Here is a 24564-nt window from a genome sequence, read left to right as displayed (position 1 = left end):
ATCCACCCATCATCTTTGTAGCATTACCAAAGAGATATCAGAAAAGATGCTATGAAGTCCTGTTACGCTAGGCCTGAATGCCTGCACAAGACTGTTAATACAAAGTCTCCTTACGAGCTTTGGCTGGACTGAAGAGAAGTAGTTCACTATGTCTTGCACTCCATCTGCAAAAAACCCTCCATCTGCCTCCATTAAGAGTCACACACTGACCAACAAAAAGCCCTATTGACCAACAAAAAGCATTATTACCAACAAAAAGCATTTTATTTATGTAAGGCATCGATCTCTCTCTCTGGCTGGGTGGGTTTTCCAGACACATTCCTGACCGAGCAGAAGAGTATCTGCAGGACACAAACCTCTCCGTGCACCCATTGCACAATACTTGTCTGTGCTGGCTCCGGGCACCGAGCAAGACTCCTTCCCACTCACACCTCCCTCCCAACACCTCTTTGCTTTCCAGAATCTCAGCCCACTCACTTAACCCAAGCTGAAACAGGACAAATGGAAATTTCCAGGCTCTTGGCTGCTTCACTTAGATTTACCCATATGCAGAAAGTTAATTCCAGCTTTCCTTTGGCTAATTGTTGTACTGCAGCACAGTGGAGGTTGAATTGGTTTTGACTTATAGCAAAGCAACATACTGTTCGCTGTTAGTGTCTGCGACAGGCAAAACCAGCCTAAAATACTTATAGAGTCTTTAATTGTGCTATTCCTGTTGCCATTCTCTCTCACAGGCTTCTTTAGGCATTTATATGCTTTCCCCAGCATTCATGTAGGACATGATACAGAGATCTGGAATTGAAGATCTCTATGTAGTAACTCAAAATGACCAAGAGCGTGATGCTTTTACCCTTCACGGAGCATTAGCCTCTCCTTGCTACTGTCATTTTAAGGATGGGTGTCTTTAAAGAGGCAGATGCCTAGGGTCCCTAAAGTAGGTGAAATGACAACCCCCCAAGCCTGATATTTAGATTTCATATGGAATTCAATCTTCACACATAAAAATTTCACTCCTAAAATCATCAAGAAATGTACTATGTACAAGAAAATTATGTGTCACCTGTCCCAGTACACTGCCTGTGCTCAGGGCTGCTGGGTGTGATGGTGAGAGACAACAGCAACTGCTGGATCTGGGTCTGTGTCCTTCTCCAGGTCCAGGTTAGATCTGGGCCAGGCTGGTAAGGTTTCCCACTTTCTTCACAGCAGCTTCCCCAGGAGCATGGAAACCAGACACCAGTCATGCAGGGAAGCTTCAAGTAATATTAAGCTACATCTTAAGTCAAAACCTTGTGGCAACTTTTGTTCCAATACTTCTGAGAGTTCAGAATGCCATAATAACCATTTAATCTGATCTTTCCTCTTCCCTGGGATGATGTTGAAGGAGATAGCAGGAGAGACAACTGCTCCTTTAACTGTAGCAAGGAGAAATGACTACAGGGGCTTTTGAGTAAGGCAGTCAAAGGCAGAAAGGCTTCCTAAGTTAGAGGCTTATTGTATGAGGCAGTGCATGTGTCTGTCAACACGTCTGTCAAGCTAACTGGTATCAACTATTTGTCTTGATATCTGCTGATTAATACACAGCTCTTCAGGGTGAGCATACTTGTTCGTAAATTGCTGGCAAAGTGATGGCAGCAGCACCACTTTATGCAGACAGCAGCTTCCAGGACCTGACTCAATGGGATGCTGAACAGTGTTTGCAAAGGGCTCAGTTCCTGGCAGAATCAAGTGTGGGGATGTCACCTCTGCCATGTCACTTTATGTGGGTGTTAGAGCTCCAGGATGTTTTGAGGAAATACAAGGAATCTAGAATACCAAAGTAAGAAGTATCCAACAGGTATGTGTTTTATTTGTGAGTGTTGTTAGATATATCTAATAACATATCCTCAGGGGAAAATATCACCCCCTCTCTCATGAGGCACCTCTGTGTCTGTGTCACTGGCAGTAAGCACAGCTTTTTGATGGCAAATGACTCTGGAGGAGGTACAGAAAAGCCAAAGATCAATTAGACACATCTGAGCACCTGCAACCTTGACAGTTAACAGCATGCAGTAAAGACCAGAGTATTGCAGCTGGCTACAAAGGCAGACTTGTATTTTGAATAAAGCTTAAGAGGAGCTCAGAAATAATGCTGGTGTGTGCTACAGTCCCTCAGCAGCACTGGGAGAGTCCACTACAAAGTACTCCCTACTGTTGGGGTTTTTTTCCCCCTTGTTCTGATAGCTTCTTATGTGAAATTTCCATTTCTCTCACAGTTTTCATGTGTTGCTCCTTTGCATGGAAACATAAGAGTTTCAGTACCAGTTCCCTTCCAAGACATTAATTTCATGGGTAATCTTTTAAATGAATCTGAATGGGCCATAATGCAACCTAGGTGTTTTGGCAGCAAGCTGATGTAACCAAATATCATTACTTGTCCAGCTAGTTTACAGGGAAGTAAATACAAAATCCCCAGGTGTTGTGTACCGTAGAGCCAATATTTTTCATTCCATTTGTAAATACAATGTGCTGTTCAGCCCACCCACCTATTTTATAGCTCTAATGAAAAATAGAGAGCAAAATTCACACATAATGACGACCACACTGCCTTTCAACGCACCTCTGTAAAAGACAGAGATTGATCAAACAGGTATTGCTGCAATGCAACATAAGAAGAAACATGGCAAGAATGTTAATTGTATTAGGAAAATCCCGTAACTAAGAGAAAATAGATTGCATACCTAAGAGCATGCAGCTGGAATGACTTTAGTCTCCACGGCACTGCTAAGAGGCCTCTTTATGGGTTTGGATTAGATGAGAAGTGCCTTTAGCCAGGCACAGCAGGACGGGCTGGAGAGGGGCAGCTTCAAGCCCATAGATCTGAATGGCTCTTACAGCTCATGAGCAAATTAGCACAGAACACATAGATTGAAAACCTTTCAGATCTTGCTATTACTGCCTGACACTGATGGATTTATCACTGATGGATTTATTTAACTATTTTCTATCTTTAGGAAGACTGGTGATTTTAAATTTATGGTTTGGACATACCAGCAATAATCCATCTATCACCCATGCCTTTTACATCAAAAGAGACAGAAGCTACTGACAAAGGAGGGACATACCTTGATGTTCCTCTACAATGGCAATACTGCACACATGTCAGTGTTTATTTATTTACTGAGACTTCAATTCCCTGCCAACTGCCCCAGTACTCGGAGTATGTACTGGAAAAGAAAAGCCTACACAGGCGGTCCCTTTACATGCAGCTCCAGATGCATGGGACTGAAGCCTCAGCACAAACCCAAAACCCCTGAGGTTGCTGGGCTTTCTCCACCACTGAGGGCTTTCCCTAGGAGAGGGCAAGCTCAGCTCCCTTCCACATTGCTGGCCATGGGGTGCTCAAAATGAAGTTTCTTGGCTTAAGTTGAACAGCCACACAGGCAGCGCCATCCAGTAGGGATTTAATTACCCCTGGACGCACACGGCAAAAATCCTCATCTGATAAATATGGCCAGATCAGTGAACTGGAAGCAATGTGCACAACTTTCCTCTGGCTTTATAAGTTCTGTGACCTTGTGACTTTTTATTAAGCCATACAATTACACGCTGCAGGCATATATGTGAAAGAATGCCCAGGGAGGCATGTGGCTTGTGGCACCTGAAATCCCTCACTGGTCATTTACAAACCGTAAAGAAAGTTGACAAATTCCTAAAGCTTAGAACTTCTATTTTTTTTTTTGTTAGGGGCTTAAGGGTTGTGTGGACATAGCACACTACCAGACTGATGCCAGACATTTTTTTGTGCACTTTATTCTAGATGTGAACAATGGCCTGGATTTATCCAGAGATGAGGACTAAAATTATTCTGCCTGTGCACTGTTAATAAATAAATGCTATTTCTGAACTATCACAAAATTCCCAGCCATGAGTTTTGCTTACCATGATCTTGTTTGAACTGTTTTTATAGGCAGAAAATAAATATGTATTTTTAAAATCCTTTTCTGAAAAAAATTTCCAGCTCTAATTTTTCATTATTTCCTGCAAACCATTTGTCAGGCTTTTATCAATTGTTACACTCCTAAAACTTCCCAGTTGTATCCTATCAAAGGTGAAGAAATAATACATAGCTTCTCACTGTATTAAATGCTCTAAACAATATATAGTGAGAAAACAGTCATTAAATGGGTCTAGTTCAGCTAGTTCCAAATATGAGTGGTTCTATCCTCCACATCTTTTAGTACCGTAGATTTCATTACCACGTGGCAGGATTATTCATCCATTTCTGGTCCAGAAATTCCTAGACTTCATTCTTACACCTGGAATGATGTTCAGGAGCTGGACTGTCATAACCATGAAGAAGGGACATCCTGACCCAGTCTTCTCTTGCATACCTTGCCTAACTTGAGGGGGCATATCGGTAATTTTTTTAACTTCTTTCCTGTCAGCTGTTGACCTAGAAAGTGTAGGGAAGACCAGAGGACCCTTGCCTTGGTGGGCACTGGAGCTCCCTGGGCACATGAGGGACTGTCCCCTACTAATAGCTCAGCCGTACGGCAGGGGAGTGGGAAAGTGAAGGCGGGCAGGATCCTGACTAAAAATCTAGAACATGGGGGAGACTGAGATGGATTCTACTGTTGTGGACAGGCTTACAGCCTCCAATCCTGGATGTTTGCCAAGGGCAAAGGGTAATTATCTTACACAAGCTGTTTAGTCTTCTACTTATCTATCATGTACTGGCTGTATCTTTTGCTTCTTTGGGAGGTTTTCCTTCATTAACAGGCCTTTCACCTCATTTCTTCAAAGATTGTTTTCTAAAACATTACAAATGTGCTTTGCAACAGTTCAAAGACCATTCCTTTTAACAGTTCAAAGACCTTTGCTTTCAGCTGTTCCATCTTGTACTGTAGCTTCAAGCTTTGCAATGAATAACTTCACGTCGAATTGCTACATTAAAGGCTCTATTCAGTAAAATGCAGGTTTTAAGTTCTAAAATGTTCACATAAAGAAACAAAATTCACACTAATCTCTGTACCTATTACCTGGGAATACCACAAGTTAGGAGGAACAAACCTGCCTGCCCCCTTAGAGTCTATTAATTCCCTTCAATTCCCCTGCTTGGGTCTATGCCTAGAGCTTGAAAGACAGAGTAGTCTGAGCTCTCAGACTTGAGACTCAGCATCCCAAAAGTGTGTAATATTGAAAAGAAAGTTTTGCTGTTTCCTCATTCATTGTTTCCCAAAGCAGAGTGTGCATGTGATGGTGCAAACTAATGACATTGATTGACAAAAGACTTATCATTGGTGGCAATCTGGTAGAGGAAAACCAGTGGAGAGGCATAACTTCTTATCTGAAGCAGATAACTTCAAAGCTGCCTGAGCAGTGACTGATGATGAAGTAAGGGTGATAAGAAACACGCTTCCTCATGTGGTTTCTCATTGCAGCAATCTGGAGGCTTTGCAGCTGAGCGTTGCACTTTTGGCAGCCTCCCTGGCATCTGTAGCATCCATTGAGAAGAAGTAAACAGCATCAGTCAGCTGGAAAGAGTGCTTTCCTCAACATCCCTGACCCTTGCAGCAAATTTGTCCCAAGCTCAAAAGATGCTGGTGTGTCTCCTCCTAGTACCTTGAGTTGTCTGCATCTGTATTCATTGTTGTTTACTGCATTAGTATGTTATGCTTAGCATGTTTGACTCAATGTAACGAGTTAATGTCTTGCTAACTGAAAAATAAAGTAGCATGATAAATTCTCTGAAGTTAGCTTATTTGAGGAGAAGGGACAGAAAGATTAAGAGAAAAGGGGAAGCGTGCAGGACAGCACGCATTCAGTCGTTTTTTTCAAAATCTTCTTCCCCAAAAGGAGAATTGTTACAGAATGCCTTTCTCCCTTCCTCCCTCCGCAGATCTCTTCCTTCCTTGAACCAAACTACAGGCTCCAGCAACAAGGCAGCTAATAATAAACTCTTCAGCTGAACTCTAGGAAAGCAGTTTGGTCGAGGCTTTGCCTGCCAAGTGCTGACCAACACATGTTCCCAGCTGCCAGCAGTGACTCACTACAAGCCATGGCTTTTAGAAACCACTCGTGCTTTAGCCATCTCCCCCTCAGAGCACGTTTTGCTCCAAACAAGGCCTCGTACTTCCAAATGATGGAGTCACACAGGCATGGTAGGTCCTCCTACCATGTCTCAGTGGGGCATACAGGGACTACTCTGGTCACAATATATCAACACAACTGCTCTTACACAATGGCTCCTGAAACAAATAACTCATGTTAGCTTTTATCACTGTCTGCTCCAGTAGGCTGTACAGGAACAGTGCCGGGATGTCTATAGTGCAAGCCAGTGGACAGGACAGGACTCCTTTCAAAACGATCTTTTACCAAGGTTTTGTCAAACAAAACTTGCTTCCCCATACTGTCTTTTCTTACCAAGGAGGATGCAGGGCCAAGAGGGAACACAGTTGTGACAGCAGGCAGAATGTTTCCTACTGATGAGGCAGGGGCTTGAACTACTCAGCTGGATTTTAGTCCCAAAAGCAACCTCTGGTGCTTCACTGGAAATGACAACCCAGCCAGCCAGTGAATCTGGAGTTTTTTTAAAAGATGTGCATGTCACCTTCCTGAACAGAGGAGCATGGTGCCAGATGAAGAAAATGGTACTGCTGAAGGCACATGTCTCCCACTCCCTCCAGAGGTTGTTTGGAGGCTGCCTCAAAAGGCAGCAGGGACTGTAGAAATGGGAACTTACCAAGTCAGGTTTTCTGAGGGAGAGGAAATAACCTCTTTAGGGGCCACAAAAGCACAAGCCCTTGCAGGCAAACAATATGCATGCTGGTATGGCAGGGATGTATAGCAACTAGGTCAGACTAGCTCTTCCCTAGCTGTTCCAGGACACTGGCAAAAAGGAGGAAATGGGTATGGGAGTGCCCAGTGCCAATGCTATGGCTTCAGGACCCCAGTCCCCTTTCAGTCGAGGCTCTTCTGTACTGCAGACATCTGCTCCCTAAGAAAAGCAATGTTGTTTTTGTGAAGGAGAAGCGGGTTATGGTTGTTTCCTAAGGGTGTAACTACCCTGTCTCTTCTTTTGTGGTGAAATCTCCTCCTCCTGCCACTGCCACACTGCTGGCTGTCTCCTCCCTCCCTGCCACCTCATCAAGTGCAACAGTACAGGCATTTCTGGAAATGCTCAGATAAACCCTCCGTTTCTAAGAGGAGAAATAATTCACATTGGTACACCACATTACATGGGAGAACGAAAGAAATGAAAGCAAGTTAACACACAAAGATCCCATAATGTCACAGCGGTGCACTTACTACTGGGATAGTAAGGTTAGTGGGGTACTCACTCCTTGCTAAAACCTTTTACAGTTCACTGCATGAGCACGCTGACCAAGGATACCTAGGTAGGAGGCAACACAGAGAGACGCTCTTTTTGTAGCTGTTGATGAATCCTAACATTTTTTACTCAGCTGGAGGTGACAGGAACAGTTAACATTTCTTCTCATTTCTCAAGATTTTTTCTTTTTTGCTATTCTAGGGCCTAATCCAGAGTTAAGGAAAAAAAAAAAAGAAAAAAAGAGTAGGAAAAAACCCTGTGTGCAGCCTTATGTCAGGACTTCCCAAGCCACAGATGCTGGCTCTGTGGTTGGCTGACCCATCCAAAATAAAGCTCAACAGCAGGGAGCGGTGGAGTAGTTCAGGGGGTAGAAGAGGTCATGCGAATGTGATCCCCATCTCCTGAAAGCCTCATCTCCTTACGCTCCCTCTCCCTGCCCCTTTTGGGATGGAGGGAATTGTTGACTTAGTTTTTTAATTCTTATTTTCAGCCTGCCTTTCCTGTCTGTTTGCCAAGCAGGGTTGTTAAAAATTACTCTTTTTGCAGCCAGGAGAGAAAAGGTGAACTTTTATCCCAATGGCTTAAGTTGAAAAGGCTGCTTGCAGCTTCCATGACGAGTCCCTTTGGCTTCTCCAAGACAAAGTTGGTGCTGCGGGAGCTCAGGGGACACTGCATCACCTCCCTGTGGCCAGAGGGATAGGATTCGGCCTGTCTGGGTGAAGCTGTAGAGACTGAAGAGTTTCCCAAAAGAAAAGAGAACACGAGAAACTTGAAAAGAGGAGCCTTGAAGGCTGTTGACCACTGTGCAGAGATGAGTGGCACTGCCTTCTTCATATGAGAAGGCCATTTGCAGTAAACAAACGTCAAAAAATGAAAAAAGGTGGAAAAAAGAAAGTGACCGACTTAGTTTTAATATTTTTTTACATCCGAATGCATTCATACCATAATACTTTTACTTCTCTTTTGAGATCTAGGCAGGAGGTCCCAGGCCACCTACAATCCCATCTGCACATCAGCCTGTGGACCAAAGGAAAGTCCAGCCGCGCATAGGACGTGTAAGAGATGTGGACACTTTTACAGGCAGCATGTTCATTTCTGCTCAGGCATGGGCTCCATTGCCATAATGCTAAGGATCAAATAATGAAACCAACCACTTTTTTCTGATCAGGGCTATTTCCAAAGCATGTTTGCCAAGAATATAAACCAAGTCTAAAAATCACACCTTCCTGCAAGCAGATTTTAGGCTGAAGTTGACAACAGGACTGTACCTGTATGCTTTCTTGCTGCCAGCAAGGGAGGTTTTAACAGCAAGTGTTTTAATTGACATAAGCACTATCCAATAGTGAGCTGAAAGACCTGCCACTTACCAAACCTCTTGTAGCCGAAGGACTGCACCTCCTCCTCCTCTGCAAAATCGTCTGGAGAAAAAAAGACACAGAAAAAGATCATTACTACTACCATTGGAAAAAGGTGGGATGGAGTTTTTACAGGTGCACATTCATAAATTAATGTACTTGAAAGTTTAATGAATTTGTACTGATCTTCCCCTCCATTGCTCATATCCCACCTCTGTCCTTGGGTAGAAAAGGCAGTTCAGAGCCTTTCCCTCAACCGGTATCCCCAGCAGAAATACAGACTACAAATGATTTATCACCTGGCAGCTATCTTGAGACCTGCTTGGCCATCTAAGTAGAGACCAGAGCAGACACGTTGCTCATCATGATGACAGTCATAATTGTCACAAGTGTTCCACTTGGACAGGCTCGCCCTGAACATGGGACTTGCTCCAGCCCTCTGCCTGTGTCATCCAGGCAGTTGGGCTCAGGTTATACATGCATCAGCTGGGCCATTTGCATAGAATGCCATGCATTGCTTTGCTGAGTAATGAGAGAGGAGTCAGAGAGGATGGCTGTCCATCCATCAACCACCTCCCACAGGCACCAGATTGGCCTGAAGAAGCAAGATCTGTAAAAAGTAGGAAACAGAACTAACAAACTCAGATAGATGAAGAAAATAAAAACTATTCAAGCCCTTTTGCTCTCATCTTCACCAGCTAGCAAGCAGTAAAATGGTAATAATCACAATTTTATTTTGTTAGAAGCTTAATTTCTCTACTTCCTTCCAGCAGCACTGGAAAAGGCTGGCATCAGCAGAAGAAAAACACCCACAACTTCTTATTTTTAAAAAAGGATATGTTTATATTTCTGTGTTCAGTCTCCTTTGGCCAATGCGACCCGTCTCTCTGCTGAGTTGGGAAGGCGAGAGCCCTGCTTTATACCAGCACCAGCCTTTGTGCCAGATGATCCACTGCCAGGGAGGACAACACAGCCCAGGCTGCTCTTCTCCCAGTTTCCTGAGGGGAGCAAAGGAGACTCATTCCCACTTCCACCAGCAGCATTTCACATTGTGGGACACCTTCTGTTGGGCTTTCTTTAAAGAGGACCCAGGACAAGGCTTCCCAACCGGCAGCTGTTGATCTGTAGCCCACTGCTGCGCTGGGGAATCACATCATCTTTGCAACATTTCCGAGCCAGCCAGCCCCCATGCTGCAACAAACGCAGGGGACTGATGACAATCCCTGCTCTCTCAAACCCAGGTACTCCTGGGCTTTCACTTGCATTACAGCAAGCAGTAGGGAACCAGAGTCAGCAGCCTGGGAAGCTTCAGCAGCTGCTTCACCACCTTGTACTACCCTTCCAGCAAGGGATGCTGAGGAAGCTCACTCACTTGCAACCTCTCCATCCAGACCTTTCCTCGATACAAGGGGAGAAGGAATCAGAAGCTCAAAGTCAAAGGAACATTTAATAAGCATCAGCACAAAAGAAGGCTCAAAGCAGTCAAACAGACATGATGGAACGAGAGCTCTGTGCTCAGTTAGACCTTCATTGTCCACAGAGAGCACATTAACAGGCTGCTCTACATCACAAGATTGGGCTAACTGGTGCCGCAGCTAACAAGGACCACAACAAAATCTTGCAGGGTTGAACTCAAAGGTGAAGTAAAGATACAGTCCTCATCCAGGGCCAACAAAGTCATTTGACTTAGGCAAGAAATCCAGCAAGAAACCTGACCCATGCCTCCTTCTGATCTGCAATCTGTCACGCACTGAGGTCTGAGTTGCCTGAAGCAGCAAAGGAGTCCATGAAATGCATAATTCTGCAGAACTTCACCCTTTACTCAGACAATACTTTTGATAAAACAGCTCAAAGCTCATAGTCATCAAGATATAAGATATCTTAAGCTAGACTTCCCAGTTCAAAGGTACACTTAAGAAATGGAAGAACCAGTGGACATTCCTCAGGCAAAACAAACACATCCTGGTTTTGAAGGCTGAAAGAATCCTTTAGGAAAACAAATGCTACAAACCCTCCTAATTGTACCAAATGTTATCTGAAGGCAAGGTCACTCAACAAAACATGACAAATGCTAATAAACTGTAAACAGTCAACAACCAAGCTTCTCATCCCAGAAGTGAGCTACTCAGGAAAAATTTTCCCCTCTTGCAGAAAAGATAAAACTCTGCACAAAAAAAGATATCAGCTCCAGAGCCCTTAGCTTCCTGCCCTCTCCTGCTATTGGGGTCGTAACACAATCACCTTCTTTGTTTCTCAGGAGTGTAATTTGACTTATTGGATCCATATCTGATGTCTGCAGCTGGGCAGTGTCTGAAACCTGCAGCTTCATGCTAATGCCACATCTCTGTGACCTTCCTCCTGGTCTGTCAGCCTCTTCCCTAGTTGTGTTTTTCATGCTTAGCTCAATGGAATTGCCTTCTAGTCACATAGTCATGAGAATATTTTAGTTTCTTTGGAATTTTTTATATTTGTAACAGACATATATATATATGTCACATACATATCTGAGATAAATGCATATTGACAGATACCTTCCTACTTTAAAAGATATATCTAATTCTTAATATCTGCAACACTGCGTGCTATGCTTGATAGGGATGGGGTTTTTTTAATGCTTTGAACACTTTATAATTATTCATGAATCTGCTAATTTTTAAGACCTCTTGAGCATTTGAAACAAAGAAGTGGAGATGGGTAGGGTCAGTTTTGTCAACAGGTGACCTGTCTCCCTGCTCTCTAAGATCTAAAACATCAGAAAAAAAATCTCTTTTAATCCTTGTAAGTGGATCTAGCAACAGGCAGCAATGCATTTCAGGTGAGGTCTATTAAAATTATTTAACAGATTAAGCTCAGTGGTCTTTCAGTCACAACTGCCACTTTGGCACTTTGCTCAAATTGTGTGCAAATATAATATTTTACAATATTAACTGTAATGGAAGAAGTTTAAGGAAAATAGAAGACATGCATAAAACAAGGTTAGACTAAACGTTCAGAAACAGCATCATGTCCGTTGGAAAAAGAGGCTAGGATGGGTTGAAAGTCCTACTGGAAAAGAAATCCATGCATGAAATATTAAAAATGAAGACGATGAACAAGCCTAGAAATTTATGTCCTGAGGCAAAGACATGTGCCCCTGCCTGCTTCTCCCATGTCTTTTGGGCAGTATTGCACTCGCTGGAGGTGGCAGAAACTTGGCGCTCAGCTGCTTGTTCCAGTGCTGAAAATATTGAAGTTTTGTCACAAGTTTTACAAACATCTCAAAGCTCCATGATATCTTTGTATCAGGAAAATACCAAAGAACCTAAGTTTTCATTGAAAAGTGAACAGCTTCTCAAGAGAAAACTACGAAAATGTGATCTGTGATGAATTACAGAGGTTAAGAAAATACACACCAAGTAGGAAAGCAAATAGTAAGAAAACTTCCAGCATGATTTTGTGCCGTATGCTTTTAAAAGCAGTATCAGAAACTGTAGTGGAAGAAATTCATGAGTTTTAAACACCGATGGCTGATATTACGAAAGGAAATTTTGCATTTTTACATCAGTGGTGACTATACAGTTGAGTGGGGCTGCAACTGGTCTAAGACATTTTTGTTTGACACCATGAAAGCCACAGGTTAGAAATATTTTTTCGTTAGTTTGAATTCAACCCTTCTCTGTTACAAAGAAGACTGGAATGAATGCAGAATTTATGTTATATATATGCACATTTATATATAGGCAAAGCTTATTTTCCTGGGTGAAAAATATGAAGGGCAGACTCCTCCTTGAAGCAGATAATAAAGCAGAATCTGTTTTTATTTCCCATATGGTAGAATTAACTCTTTAGTGCTGGAAAGACCATCCATAAATTAGTTTGAAGCTGCATTCTGCTGTGAGTCGAAAGACACAGAATCCAGAATAAGATGAAGAAACACAAAAAGCTGTTTAAAATGTGATTCCTTATTCCACTGACTTCTACTGAGCGCTGTCAGGAAGAAGGTCCATAAAAAGAGGTGAACTTTGAGTAGAACAGAAACACATGTGAGCAAGCAATTGTATTTAACTCTGTAGAGGAAGGACCACCAGAGATCTCCTGTTTCATCAAGTTTACAAGAGTCTCCTTGGAGGCTACAACAGATTGTCATGCCAAGCTTACAGCAAACCACTAAAAATGAGCACCTCACTGTACCTGAGCAGCAGTACATTGAATATTTTAGGCAATCGGTGCAGAGAAAGAGCTCTGGTCCAAAGAAAAAAAAAAGCCTTGAGTTGTTTGAGTTGTTTTCATAATACTCACACCCACCAAGTACCAATGCCAAATTCTGCTTGCCTTTCACTTATAAATTTTTCCTGCAACACCTCTAATAAATACAGTTGTAGAGTTAAATAAGTTACAGTACAATGCTTCAAGGGGTGGAAATTATAAAAAGGCAGTTCAGCTGGGGATTAACACAGTGAACAGAAGGAATTCATTTAATCTAAAACAAATTAGACTCTCATTTGATTAATCTGCTAGAGGCAAAGAAAAAAATCTGTGGAGTAGAACTGTGTAATTTCTAGTTCTTGTTCTTAAATCTTAAATAAATTAATCATGGACCACTTATGAGTCACTCTAAGGTCAAGTAAGAAAGAGCTGGCCTGGAGCCAAAAAGGATGCCAAATTTGCCCTAGGACTATACAGGGCCTATAACTACTGGACTTCTCTGTCCCTTTGCTGGAACATAATCAGATCTGAGGAGCCTTTGGTGAAAGCTGATTTTAGGGAAATCGTTTCAATTTTCTCTCTTTCCTTTTGTGAGTGTCATTGGTGGCATATGGAAGGTGTTACAGAAAGCTGCTAATGTACACATCCAGTTGCCAGCTTTTAAGAGTACATTCTGCTCAGATATTTAAACATAATTAACTAGTGAAGCAAAAGGAATATTTTTTTAAAGCATTTAAGCATAATTAACTAATGAAGCAAACTAGACCTTGGAATTGTAGTCATATGACCCCACCTGGATCATATGGTGCCTACAGACACATGCTACCCAATTACTTCTAGAACTTCTGTGTGCAGTAAGCACAGATTTGAAGTACTTGTTTAAAGTCTTTGTGTGAAGCTTTGAATTAAGAAAAGACATCAATATTCTACACTGCATTTCAAAATCCAGGGAAATCTAATTCAGGAGAGAGTGAGGCATCTGGGCAGAAGATTCTCATGCTGAGTTTCAACTCAGATTTTGGAAGCTACTTTACAATACCCCTGAAAACTGGATTTACAGCATACTTACCCCTAAGAACCACGCTGGGAACTCAAAACTCTAAGACTAATTTGCAGTAACAATGACATCTAGTGTAAGAGTTTCCTTTAAAATAAATCTCTCTCTCAAGGAGCTTTAATAGTTAATTGGGCCCTGTCTTTCCCACTGCCTTAATGGGAACTATATAGTTATATCGCAGTGCAACTCTATAAAAGTCATTTTAACATTATCAAGAACAGATATTTTTTTTGGTACTATTTGGAAAGACATTGTGCATAATAGTTGAAAATGATGATATTCACCCAAGAACGAGCAGGACTGTGTAACAAGTGTATTCAGGATCCGGCCAGAGAGACCACCTGCAGTGTTGAAAAGCTACTTCTGCCCACTCTCTCTATCTCAGTCCTCTCAGAGAAAAGCAAAACTTGTCCACTTGTGAGGTTTCTGTAATATTAACAACTGTTCAGACAGATGAAAACAGTGAACACCAATATATTTCTCATATCAAATTTCAAAAGGTTTTTGAGCAGACACCAGATTTATATGCATTTCTGGTCACTATTAACCAGTTCTACATTCAAAGTGCTGACCTAGAGGTGAAACTGAGCCAGCAGAAGCACAGCGAGCAGCTGCAGCCTTCAGATGTTGATGACTTCATCAGTCTAATTGGTTTCCACTGGTTTTCATAGCTTTTATTCTGGACAGTCTCCTGCTTGTGCTAACGGGTTGCCCGTTCCCCTCTCTCTACACAGATGCTTTGTTTCACTTGTCCTCTTCCCATTTCTCTGCTAGTTTCTCCTCATAGCGCCTTTTTATATTCAAGTCTTTCTCTCTTTGCTTTTTCTTGGGTAAGTCCTCCCTCATAAAAACCTACCCCGCACTTAAAACCCTTTCCTATCAGCAAAGTCTTAAGCTGACAAATCGCTTGCAGTGTCGCTGTTGTTGACTCTGTATGTATTGTGCATATCACCTGGTCCTTTGTCTGACTTGGCATGCAGTAAGCTCCTTCAGAGGGGGATTACGTGGATTCTGCACTTGCAAAGTACCTGCACTTCAGGGGAGCTCTGGCAGAGGTTCAGCTGAGGCAGTCCTGGAAGTGAGCTCACCTCCCTGCATTCTGAAACATCCTTTGGGATGTTGTTTGAGTCTGGGTTCTGGCAATAAGACAGGCTTTTCTCCACCTCTGTTCTTCAGGCTGTTTTCAGTATCTCAAGAAACAAAAAGACAAAGTCCCAGGACATAAGTCCTCCCCTGACACTTTTAATCTAAGACTCTAAAACTAGAATTGTGTCTCTCAACACCTAATATATGCATAACCAAAATAAAACAAAGAATTATGATAAATGGGTCCATTTAAATATTCTGGTCTTGATCTATCCTCGCGCTATGCCTGAAAAAATGTGCAAGCTCACATTAAGAATGTAGAAGAAGACAGAAGATTAAGAAATTGAGAGATACAAGAGTATTGGCACAAAATGAAGACAGTAAAAGCGGGGATGTTGCTTGAACAAAACTTTTGTTAGTCCATAAGTTCTGCAAAACATTGCTGCAGTACTGGAGTCAAGACCAGCTGCATGGTGTGGAGGGTCAACCTTAGAAGTTAAGAGTTTAAATCATATTGCATTTCAGTGTAATGATTTAAGAGCAAACAGATCTGTTCTCATTAGTACACTGAAAAATCATGCCTCCCTGTCTATATGTTAGAGGAGGCAATTAAAAACAGCATTAAAAAGGCATACACATTCCTGACAACACATGTCTCTATTACCTCCCATAACTCATCCACTTTGTTCCACAGAGATGTCCCAGTCTTCACCTCAAATTTATGCACCAAAGGGGATGGCAGTTTTAGGTGGAAGCAGTCAAACTCCAAAGACAATTAATCTTAGGTTGATCCCTCACTCATACAGACCATGCTCACATTATTAGGAGGATCAGGTTAACTTTCAGTGCCTGGTAAAAAAGCGTCTTTATTTTGCTTTCCCAGGGAGAAGGTTGGAAGAAGGAAATCTCTGCTCTGACACACAGAACCTCTGGATAAGGAATATTTTGTGTAGCTGAAGATAACTGGGCACGCATCCTTCACAGTACTAAACTGCTTTCATCCTTGACATTTCTTCCAGTTCTCTTTATTTTACTCTGATTTTCCTCTGTAAGGCCTAACCAGCTCTATCTCTATGCAAGATTACCTTTCCTCCTTAACCAATCAGGCAAAAGTGTTTGAATCTCTGGGCACAATGGTCTTTGAGTGCAGATCTAAGCAAACTGTTCAGTGGTTGTGACAAAAAAGGGGCTCTGTTTAGCTCTCAGCTGTAGCAAAATCAGCCTAGAATAAATTTGTGTTATGCAAAGTAGCAGCAGGAAGAGACACAAGAGATTTTTAAAAACTCCTTTCTTCACAGATATAGGCTCACCAGTGCCATTCTTAGTTCAACGTGGCTGGGAAAAGTAGACTATTGAAAGCAAAGATGAACATTACAACTTCTTGCTGATAATACTCCTGTCATAAATAGCTTATATGCTAATTCTGCTCAGTCTTCACTACAGCTGTGCAGTAATATTTCTATCTGTGCAGGAACAGATTTTTCTTGTATCTTCACAGCTTCTAACACTCTACTTTCCTCTACATTGTTAATAAGACTATCCTTCGACACACGCATGCGTGATCCCCTTTCTCATTCACACATTTAAAATCCTCTGTGTTGCCAACCAATTCGCTGACTGTATAGTCATTGCTTAGGATTTGTTCTGCATTGTATCACACATTTATTATAACTGCTCATGCCTTTGAACTTCTGCAGTGGGGTCCTGTGACATGTCCAACACACACCACTCGGAGCTCCTGCATATGTTTCATGTTTATGTCACTATATTCATATGAGCTCTGTTATAACTGGACTAAGGAAAGGTTACTAGATCACTTCTAATCCTTGGATTTCAGATACTTTCTGGCTTCTGCAAAATGCTCTGGACTGGATTTTTTTTAAATCTGCATTTTGAAGCTTCTATCCAGGAAAGACCTATTTGCAGATGACTGTTCATTTGATTTTGTGCACAAGGAGACTAGAGAGAGAGAGAGATACTGTACTCCTTTGCTCTTTAAAAATAGCAGTGGCATCAAAACATAAAGACAAAGTCTATTAGGAATGTAGGGTTCATACAAATAGGTTATGCATTTAAAGACTTTTCAAGGCAGCCAAGAAAGAGCAACTGAATTGCACACTCAACTTTTGCAAATGGAGCCTTTACCTGTGGATTACAGCCAGGCTCCAAGTTAAAACACATAAAGGATGATTTCAGCATTACAGGTTGATATATCATTAACTATCTGTTAAAGTGTGCACTGTATAAAGCAAACTTGAGGTAAATGGGACTGGCATAGCCTGTGAAAGCTCAATGTACTCCGTGCACAAAGCACACAGAGCTGCTTTGAGGCAAGCTGGTCAATGCTAGGAAACCTGGGTGTTCAGACTAGACCATTCTGAAGCAGTGCCAGCTTCACTGGTTTCAGTGGAGCACAATCAAGGATGAACCTGTCCTGTCATTTCACTCTGTGCATCTTTGGGGCTTTTTTTTTTTTTTTAAATGAGAGGAATTGCATAGGATAGGGTGTTTTGGTCATATTCCAGTTCTGAAGCACAAGGCACCAGCTGTTTCATCCACCGACACTGTCACTACCTAAGTGATACAGAGCAAGGTAGCTGCAAGGGTAGAAAGGAAGGAGGAGGACGAGAACCACCTGAAAGAAGCAGCTGAGCTATCATGGTATAATGAAGAGCTCCTCTGTCATCCTTGACTTTGTCACTGGTGGATTTTGGGCATTAGTTTTAAGTGGTTATTCAAACAATATTCACATTTCATCCAATAATACCTGCCACCAGAACCGCCATGTCAGTGGCGCCTACAGACAGAGTTTAAAGTCATAGTTATAAAATATATTACAGATATACAGAAAGAGGTTCTCAGTTTTAATTTTGATGGTCTCTGTCTTAAATTAGGGCCAATGTTTTTGAACATGTGATGGTGTTGGACTATGAGGAAGCTGTTTTCACTTGTTTCCCAGGCAACAAGTACTCCTTCATACCCCAATAAATAACTACAACCCAGAAGTATCATTTGATAAAGATACATCTGACCCTAGAGCAGTCAAGCCCCTTAATAAATCACATGAATTATTACTAAAAAGTACCACAAAGCTTGTGAGCTCAGTGTAGTTTGCTGGAAATAGAACTGCCAGCACATTAAACATAAACTTCAATTTGTTTTACTGATTTAAAACATAACACATTACAAATACCAGCAATGGAAAATATAATTTATTCCTTACAGATATTTAGTGATGTAATTATTTAGATATTCCTCCGTTCTCCAGAGAGGGTAGAGAGACAGCTGCAATCAACAGTTCATTTTGTTATTATTGAGAAAAAAGTGTGACTACACTGAGTTCTACAGTCCTACAATTATCACCACCATCAGGTTTAAAAAGAAAATATGAAAAACCAAGTCTGTATCCAGAAAGGGAAAACATAGAGTCAAAATTTGGTTTGGCTCTCTGACTTCCGTAACACTAGCAATGGCACTTGATGTGATGATTTGTTTGAAGTCTCTCTTTTTTTATTAGCACAGTCATTTAAGGGTTCTTCCTTACATGTTTTGTTACTGATTTCTGTAAGTTTCTGGAGGAAAGAAATAAAATGGCTCTGACCACTCTTTGGGAAACTGAATAGTAAGGACTAACAACCAGAGTGAAGCATCTCCCTCTTGGTGGAGTGCGGGGAACCAACATGTGCTCCCAGCGGGAGAAACATCTTCCCTCCAAATGCCACTTCCTCACCTTGCAAAGAAGTGTGACAAAGGCAGAATGGAAGGAGATACAGGCTGCATTGTATGTTACTGCCATCCTTGATCCTTTGCGTCCCCCTACCTTCCCAAACCAGCGCAGCCTCAGTCCCAACAAGGCATAAGGTTTTCAGTGATAACAGCTATGGGTTTATATGACTGGATCCCCATTGTTTTGGATTTTTCCTGCCATTAAACTTAATGCTGATCATGACAAGCTGATGACAAAACTTTTGGCATGAATATCCAATAAATAAAGTACATTGTAAATGCATTCTTTCTAATACGTTGCACAGCCCTGTTAGAGACATCGTGTCACAGTGCCAGAAGTAACTTAAATAGTGTGTGTGGGCTTGAAAAAATAAAACCCCCAAAAAAGCTTCCCCTCGTTTCAGGCAGCTACTCTGGCAAGTGAATAAATAATCACATCATTTGGTGTCCCAGACTCTGGAAAGTGAGTGTAACTATCATGATGTTTACTGGCCTCCTGGCATCTGGAATCAAACACTGCAATCCAAGCACAGGCATACTGGTGCCCAAAAGCAATTTTCTTGTACGGTTTTTTCCTTCCACCCTTCAAGTTTATTTTTGCCTCTGAAGAAAAACTAGATTCATCTCTCACAAACTGCCAACTACTTCCTAAACTTTCCATAACGTCCTTTGATGTTTTCTCTGTCTTTCGCTGTAAGGCTACCGATTTTCATCAACAGAAGGCTTTCTTGAAACCCCTCTAATACATCTTTACCAGGTCACAGTGTCACAAATTGGCAACTTGCTTCTTTATTTGATTTTAAAAGTCTGTTATCTAAGACCTCTCAGTCACAACTTTGTGGAACGGTGTCAACCGCTAGAAGTGGCGTGTTTCATCCATTTAAAACAAAAAGGCGCGGGAATTGGGGGGGGCGGGTGCGGTGCGGTGAGCAGGGAGAAAAAGGAAAAGGGGAAAAGAAACAAAGTTTCAGTTTTAACAGATGCAAAGCACAGACCAAATATTTTCCAGTCGGTGGATGTTGAGGAGAAATATGCCAAATACATTTCACAAGCCAGTTAAGCCTCTACTGGCACCTAATCACTGCCAGATGTTTAGAAGCAACACCAAGAACATCGCAAAAAGCTGCCAAACAAATAAGTAAATCGGGGAGAAATAAAAGTCTTCTTCTCGGGGCGCCGGGGAGAGGGAAGATGAAAGTTGGGTGCCGAGAGAAACCGTGCTGAGGAGAGCACACATGACGGGGGAGGGGGCAGGACACCCCGCTCCCCGGACCGGGACGGAGCAGTGCTCGCCGAAGCGAAGTAGCGGCGCGGAGCTCCGTGCGCGGAGCCGGGGCTGCCCCATCTGCGCCCCGGGGTGGCGAGGAGACCCTCGCGTTGCCCGTCCCGCCACCAGCTGCCCGCGTCCTGACGATGTAGTACCCGCACGCGGTGTGCCCTCCCGCACCCGCCCCGACACCTCCCCAACCTGCGCCCTGCCCGCCGCTGGCGCACCCACCCCGCACGCTGCCTGCCCGACCCGCCGGCACCCTGCCCCGCCCGCACGCAGCCCTGCCGCTGCCCGCTGTACAGTGCCCGCTGCCCGGTGCCTGCGGAGCACGTGTGCGGGCGGCGGAGCGGGCGCCCGGCTGCCGTCCCTACCTTTCATCTTGGCGCCGGGGCGGGTCACATAGGACAGACGGGGCGCGGCGGGGGCTGCCGCCGGGAGCGGCGGAGGGCGGGCGGCTCTCCCTGCCTACTGCCGGGCCATGCCGGGGGCCGGGCGCGCCCCCGCCGCGGGCCCTGTTCTGCACCCCGGCCGCGGCCGCTGCCGCTGCTGCCGCCGCTCGCCGTCGCTCCTCGGCCGCCGGCGGCACGGCGCTCTCGCCACCAGCTTCGCGCGGCCCGACCCGGCCCCGCGGAGCCGCGGCCCGGCCCCGCCTCCCTCCCTCCGCCCCGGGGAAGGGGCCGCGGCCGGGGCCGGGCAGCGGGGGGGGGGCTGGGGGCGTCGCGGACCGGCACCGCCGAGGCCCGCGGGACGGCGGGGTTCCCGAGGTGGGGGTGCCGTGGGAGGCAGGATCTGCCGGTGAGGGAGCGGGACACCCACCGGTGGCCGGGGAACTTGAGTGAGACGGGGTGTCTCCGGGGAGCAGAACGATGTCAGGCACCGCTGGCCGAGCGGGAGGGAGATCCCGCGGCTGCGGGTGCGCACCGGCTCGGAAAAGATGCGGGACGCGCGACGGGCACCTTGGCGCTGGGCCGTGCGCCGCCACTGTCCCGTTGGATTCAGTACGGAATCTTCTTAAGTTCCCGTTGTATTCAGCTCAGCGCACACACTGAAGAATGTGTGTAGATATTTGTTGGATTAGGGAGATACAGGCCAGTTGTCTTTTATTTCTCTACTCCTGGATGTTGCCTGGAATAATGGATCGTTTCCAGCTTCCTGTCTTCATGCAAGACTCACTTTGATTTTCTGCAAACCTACCCATATCTAGGCTATCAAAGACGGTCATAAGGTGATCCAGGTTTGACGGTTAGCATCAGTGCTGGTGAAATGTGCACCAATTCATTCTGGGAGGAATTAAACTAGCAAAGGTATTTCCCATCAGGCAAAGAAGGCACATACGATTTTGCCTTTGCAATTTTTGGTATAACAGTTAGTTGAATGAGAGGATGCCCAAAGAAATGATTATGTTACATGGCCTTTTCAGGGGGCCTATGGCTCCAATAAGGACCATAGTATCCCAGAAACATCGTGGTGCAGTTAGTTTAGTCACAGCATTAGTTTAACAAGTCAAAAAGCCTTGGAAGCCTACCAGGTACAATCTTGTCTGAGCAAAGGATGAAGGACTGAATCCACAAACAGTAACCACTGTAGAGCAAAAATTGAAGAACAGAAATTTAAATTCATTCAGCCAGTCAGATGACTTGACATCCGTCTAAGTGTGTTTCATTGACTCAGAAGCAGTACCTTCAGTTTGGGAGTGACAAAAATATTTGAATACCAGCTGCAGTAGCCATTTGCTGCTTTGAAGCGGGGCTCAGATATCAAAGACACTTGACCCAGATTTTAGTTTACACTCTGGCTGTTGTCTAGAATATATGTGGTACAAGTCATTGAGTAAAACACTTTAAATCTGAACACAGTTGTCAGGTAATTACGAATGTCCTGTAGTGTTGTGTTGAATTAGCACAACAGCTCTTGGAGTGTTTGTAAGACTGATTAATGCTTGGTCAGTTATGTGATCTATTCTGAATCCTGAGTTAATTCACATTTTTTGTTTTGAAGAATTGGTATCATTCAGCTTCTCAAGCTAAAAAATATCCAATCCAAAGCTTAGGAGCATGTTTCCAAGAAGAGATTTCTCCATTAAATCTTATAATCTGGATTAAACCAACAGAGAAGATCCACTCCTCCAAAGAAAAAGTACTTCTGTTTGAAAACATGGCACTGAAGGAATACTTTAAAAAAAGAAGAAAGAAGAACATGACTTTAAACCTGGGATGTCCAAGGAGCAGAACCATGCAGGAATTTAGAAAATTCCTCAAAAGCAGTGATAACACTTTTCTAATTCTTCAGATAGTAACCTTAGTGAACTGAAGGATAGCAATCAAAAGTTGCAGAGACCTATGAGCAAACTGCTGTGTCTGAGGAAAACATGTTCTTTACTAACTGAAAGAAAAATAATGAGTATTTTGAATTCATGTAGAGTTTATGAATGATTCATTAGGCCTGAGATCTACCTCTATTCTTTTGACTTTAAAATATTTATTAATTTGTGGATGTAGTGGGACACTTCATTTTTCTAAAGTAAGCATCTGTATTCTCTTAATTGTGTTGTGTTCCACGTTGTCAATACATTATATATTTAAAGAGCCTATGAGTTTCTACTAATACTACTTTTAAAATCCAGTTTTAGTGAAGAAATTCAGGAAACTTGTGAATTGTTTTCTGTGTCAAATCTTTTCTCTAAAATCAAGTATTTTATGTTTTGTTTTTTGAAGTAAATGTTCCTTTTTTATTCCCCACTGACCTATCTCTGTCCATCAGAGGAAAATATATCTGTTAGATGCTATCACCACCTCTTCAAAACCCCAAGCTTAATGAAGAAGAAGGCAGACGACTGATGATTGACAGAGGTGGGGTAATTGAGCAGGCGTACTTAATGAGCTGAATACCAAGTGGATTACTGATATTACGGAGCATATACTCTCTTCATCAAAATCAGTTTGATTAACCAAGAGAATCATAGATTAAAAAAACCCAAAACACCCTAACCACTGAGTGATGTAGTTTAGAAATACTGGCTTTAAAAGTCAGTGAAACCAGGTCCATTCCATCCATAAATGGATTCAGTTCTAGAGTCTCCTCTCTGTTGTCTCTGTTTGTTGTGTGAACAGCTCCCAAAATTTCTAGTTGTTGTACAATAAGCGTTTTGAAAATGATGATCCGAGCTATTATGTCCAGAGGAGACCTGCCTTATGTTTAGCCTGGCTTCCAACATCCCATCCTACTGCAGAAGGTGGGTTGTGGGGTGCAGTCTAAATGCTACTGGTATCCCTGGGTCAGGCTACAGTGAAGGCACAGGAAACCAATGCTGCAGCAGGCAATGCTGACAGAGACGTGGCAGATCCCAAGGCACTTCTTCCAGCCAACTCGCTGTGAGTATTTTCACAGAATTGCAGAATCACTGAATGGTAGGGATTGGAAAGAACCCTGAGAAGTCATTTAGTCCAATCCCCCTGCTAAAGCAGGTTAATCTTGATCAAATAACACAGGTATGCATCCAAGTGGGTTTTGAAACCCTCCAGAGAAGGAGACTCCACAGCTTCCCTGGACAGCCTGTGCCAGGGCTCCCTCACCCTCACAAGAAAGAAGTTTCTCCTCTTGTTCAAGTGGAGTTCCCTGTGTTCCAGCTTGTGTCCCTTACCCCTTGTCCTGTCACTGGACACATAGTGGGATTGTGTGGCCAGGTTTTAGTAGCAGGGGGCTACAGGGGTGACTTCTTAAAAAAAAAGCTGCTAGAAGCTTTCCCTGTATCTGATAGGGCCAGTGCCAGTCAGCTCTAAGATGGACCCACCGCTGAGCAAGGCTGAGCCAATTAGTGGTAGAGGTAACACCTCTGTGATTAACGTATTTTTGAAGGGAAAGGACCTGCTGCATAGAGACAAAACTGGCAACAGCACAAGGGAGTGACAATGTAAGAACGTGTCCACAGACACCAAAGTCAGTGGAGAAGGAGGGAGGACGTGCCCAGGCATTGAAAGAAGGATTCCCCTGTGAATTGTGGTGCAGCCCATGGTGAGGCAGCTGTCCCCCTGCATTCCATGGAGGCCACCGGGAAGCAGAAATCCACTTGCAGCCTGTGGAGGACCCCATACCAGAGTGGGTGGATGCCTGAAAGAGGCTGTGACCCTGTGGGAAGCCTACACTGCAGCAAGTTCCTGGCAGGACCTGCAAATGTGTGGAGAGAGGAGCACATGCTGGACCAAATTTGCTGTTATGACTTATGACCCCATGGGATTCCCCCTCTGGAGCAGTTCGTTCCTGAAGGACTGTTTCCTCCATGGATGAGACCCATGCTGAGGCAGTTCATGAAGAACTGTAGACCATGGGAAGGACCCACGTTGGAGAAGTTTGTGGAAGAATGTCTCCCGTGGGAGGGACCCCACACTGTACCAAGGGAAGTGTGAGGAGTCCTCCCACTGAGAGAAATCGTAGAATCATAGAGTCATTATGGTTGGAAAAGACCCTTAATATCGAGTCCAACCACTAATCTAACACTGCCAAGCCCATAACTAAACTAAAGCACATCCCTCAGCACCTCATCTAAGGTGACTCCACCACCTCCCTGGGCAGCCCGTTC

At 43.6% G+C, this 24564-nt stretch overlaps 1 protein-coding gene across 2 annotated transcripts in view; it reads right to left on the bottom strand.

Moving 5' to 3' along the window:
* COLEC12 (collectin subfamily member 12) overlaps positions 1-20500 on the bottom strand; it is a 95755-nt gene extending 75255 nt beyond the window's left edge. For both annotated transcript variants that reach the window (XM_061995851.1, XM_061995852.1), the window contains exons 1-2: positions 20360-20500; positions 8677-8727 (exon numbers count right to left, since the gene is read on the bottom strand). In XM_061995851.1, the coding sequence (XP_061851835.1) occupies positions 8677-8727; positions 20360-20366 (58 nt within the window). In that variant the 5' untranslated portion in view covers positions 20367-20500. The remainder of the gene's footprint in view (positions 1-8676; positions 8728-20359) is intronic.
* Between the last annotated feature and the right edge of the window lie 4064 nt (positions 20501-24564).

Source organism: Colius striatus, chromosome 4 (assembly GCF_028858725.1).
Source record: "Colius striatus isolate bColStr4 chromosome 4, bColStr4.1.hap1, whole genome shotgun sequence".
NCBI classification, from domain to species: domain Eukaryota; kingdom Metazoa; phylum Chordata; class Aves; order Coliiformes; family Coliidae; genus Colius; species Colius striatus.
This window is presented reverse-complemented; position numbering and strand designations above follow the sequence as displayed.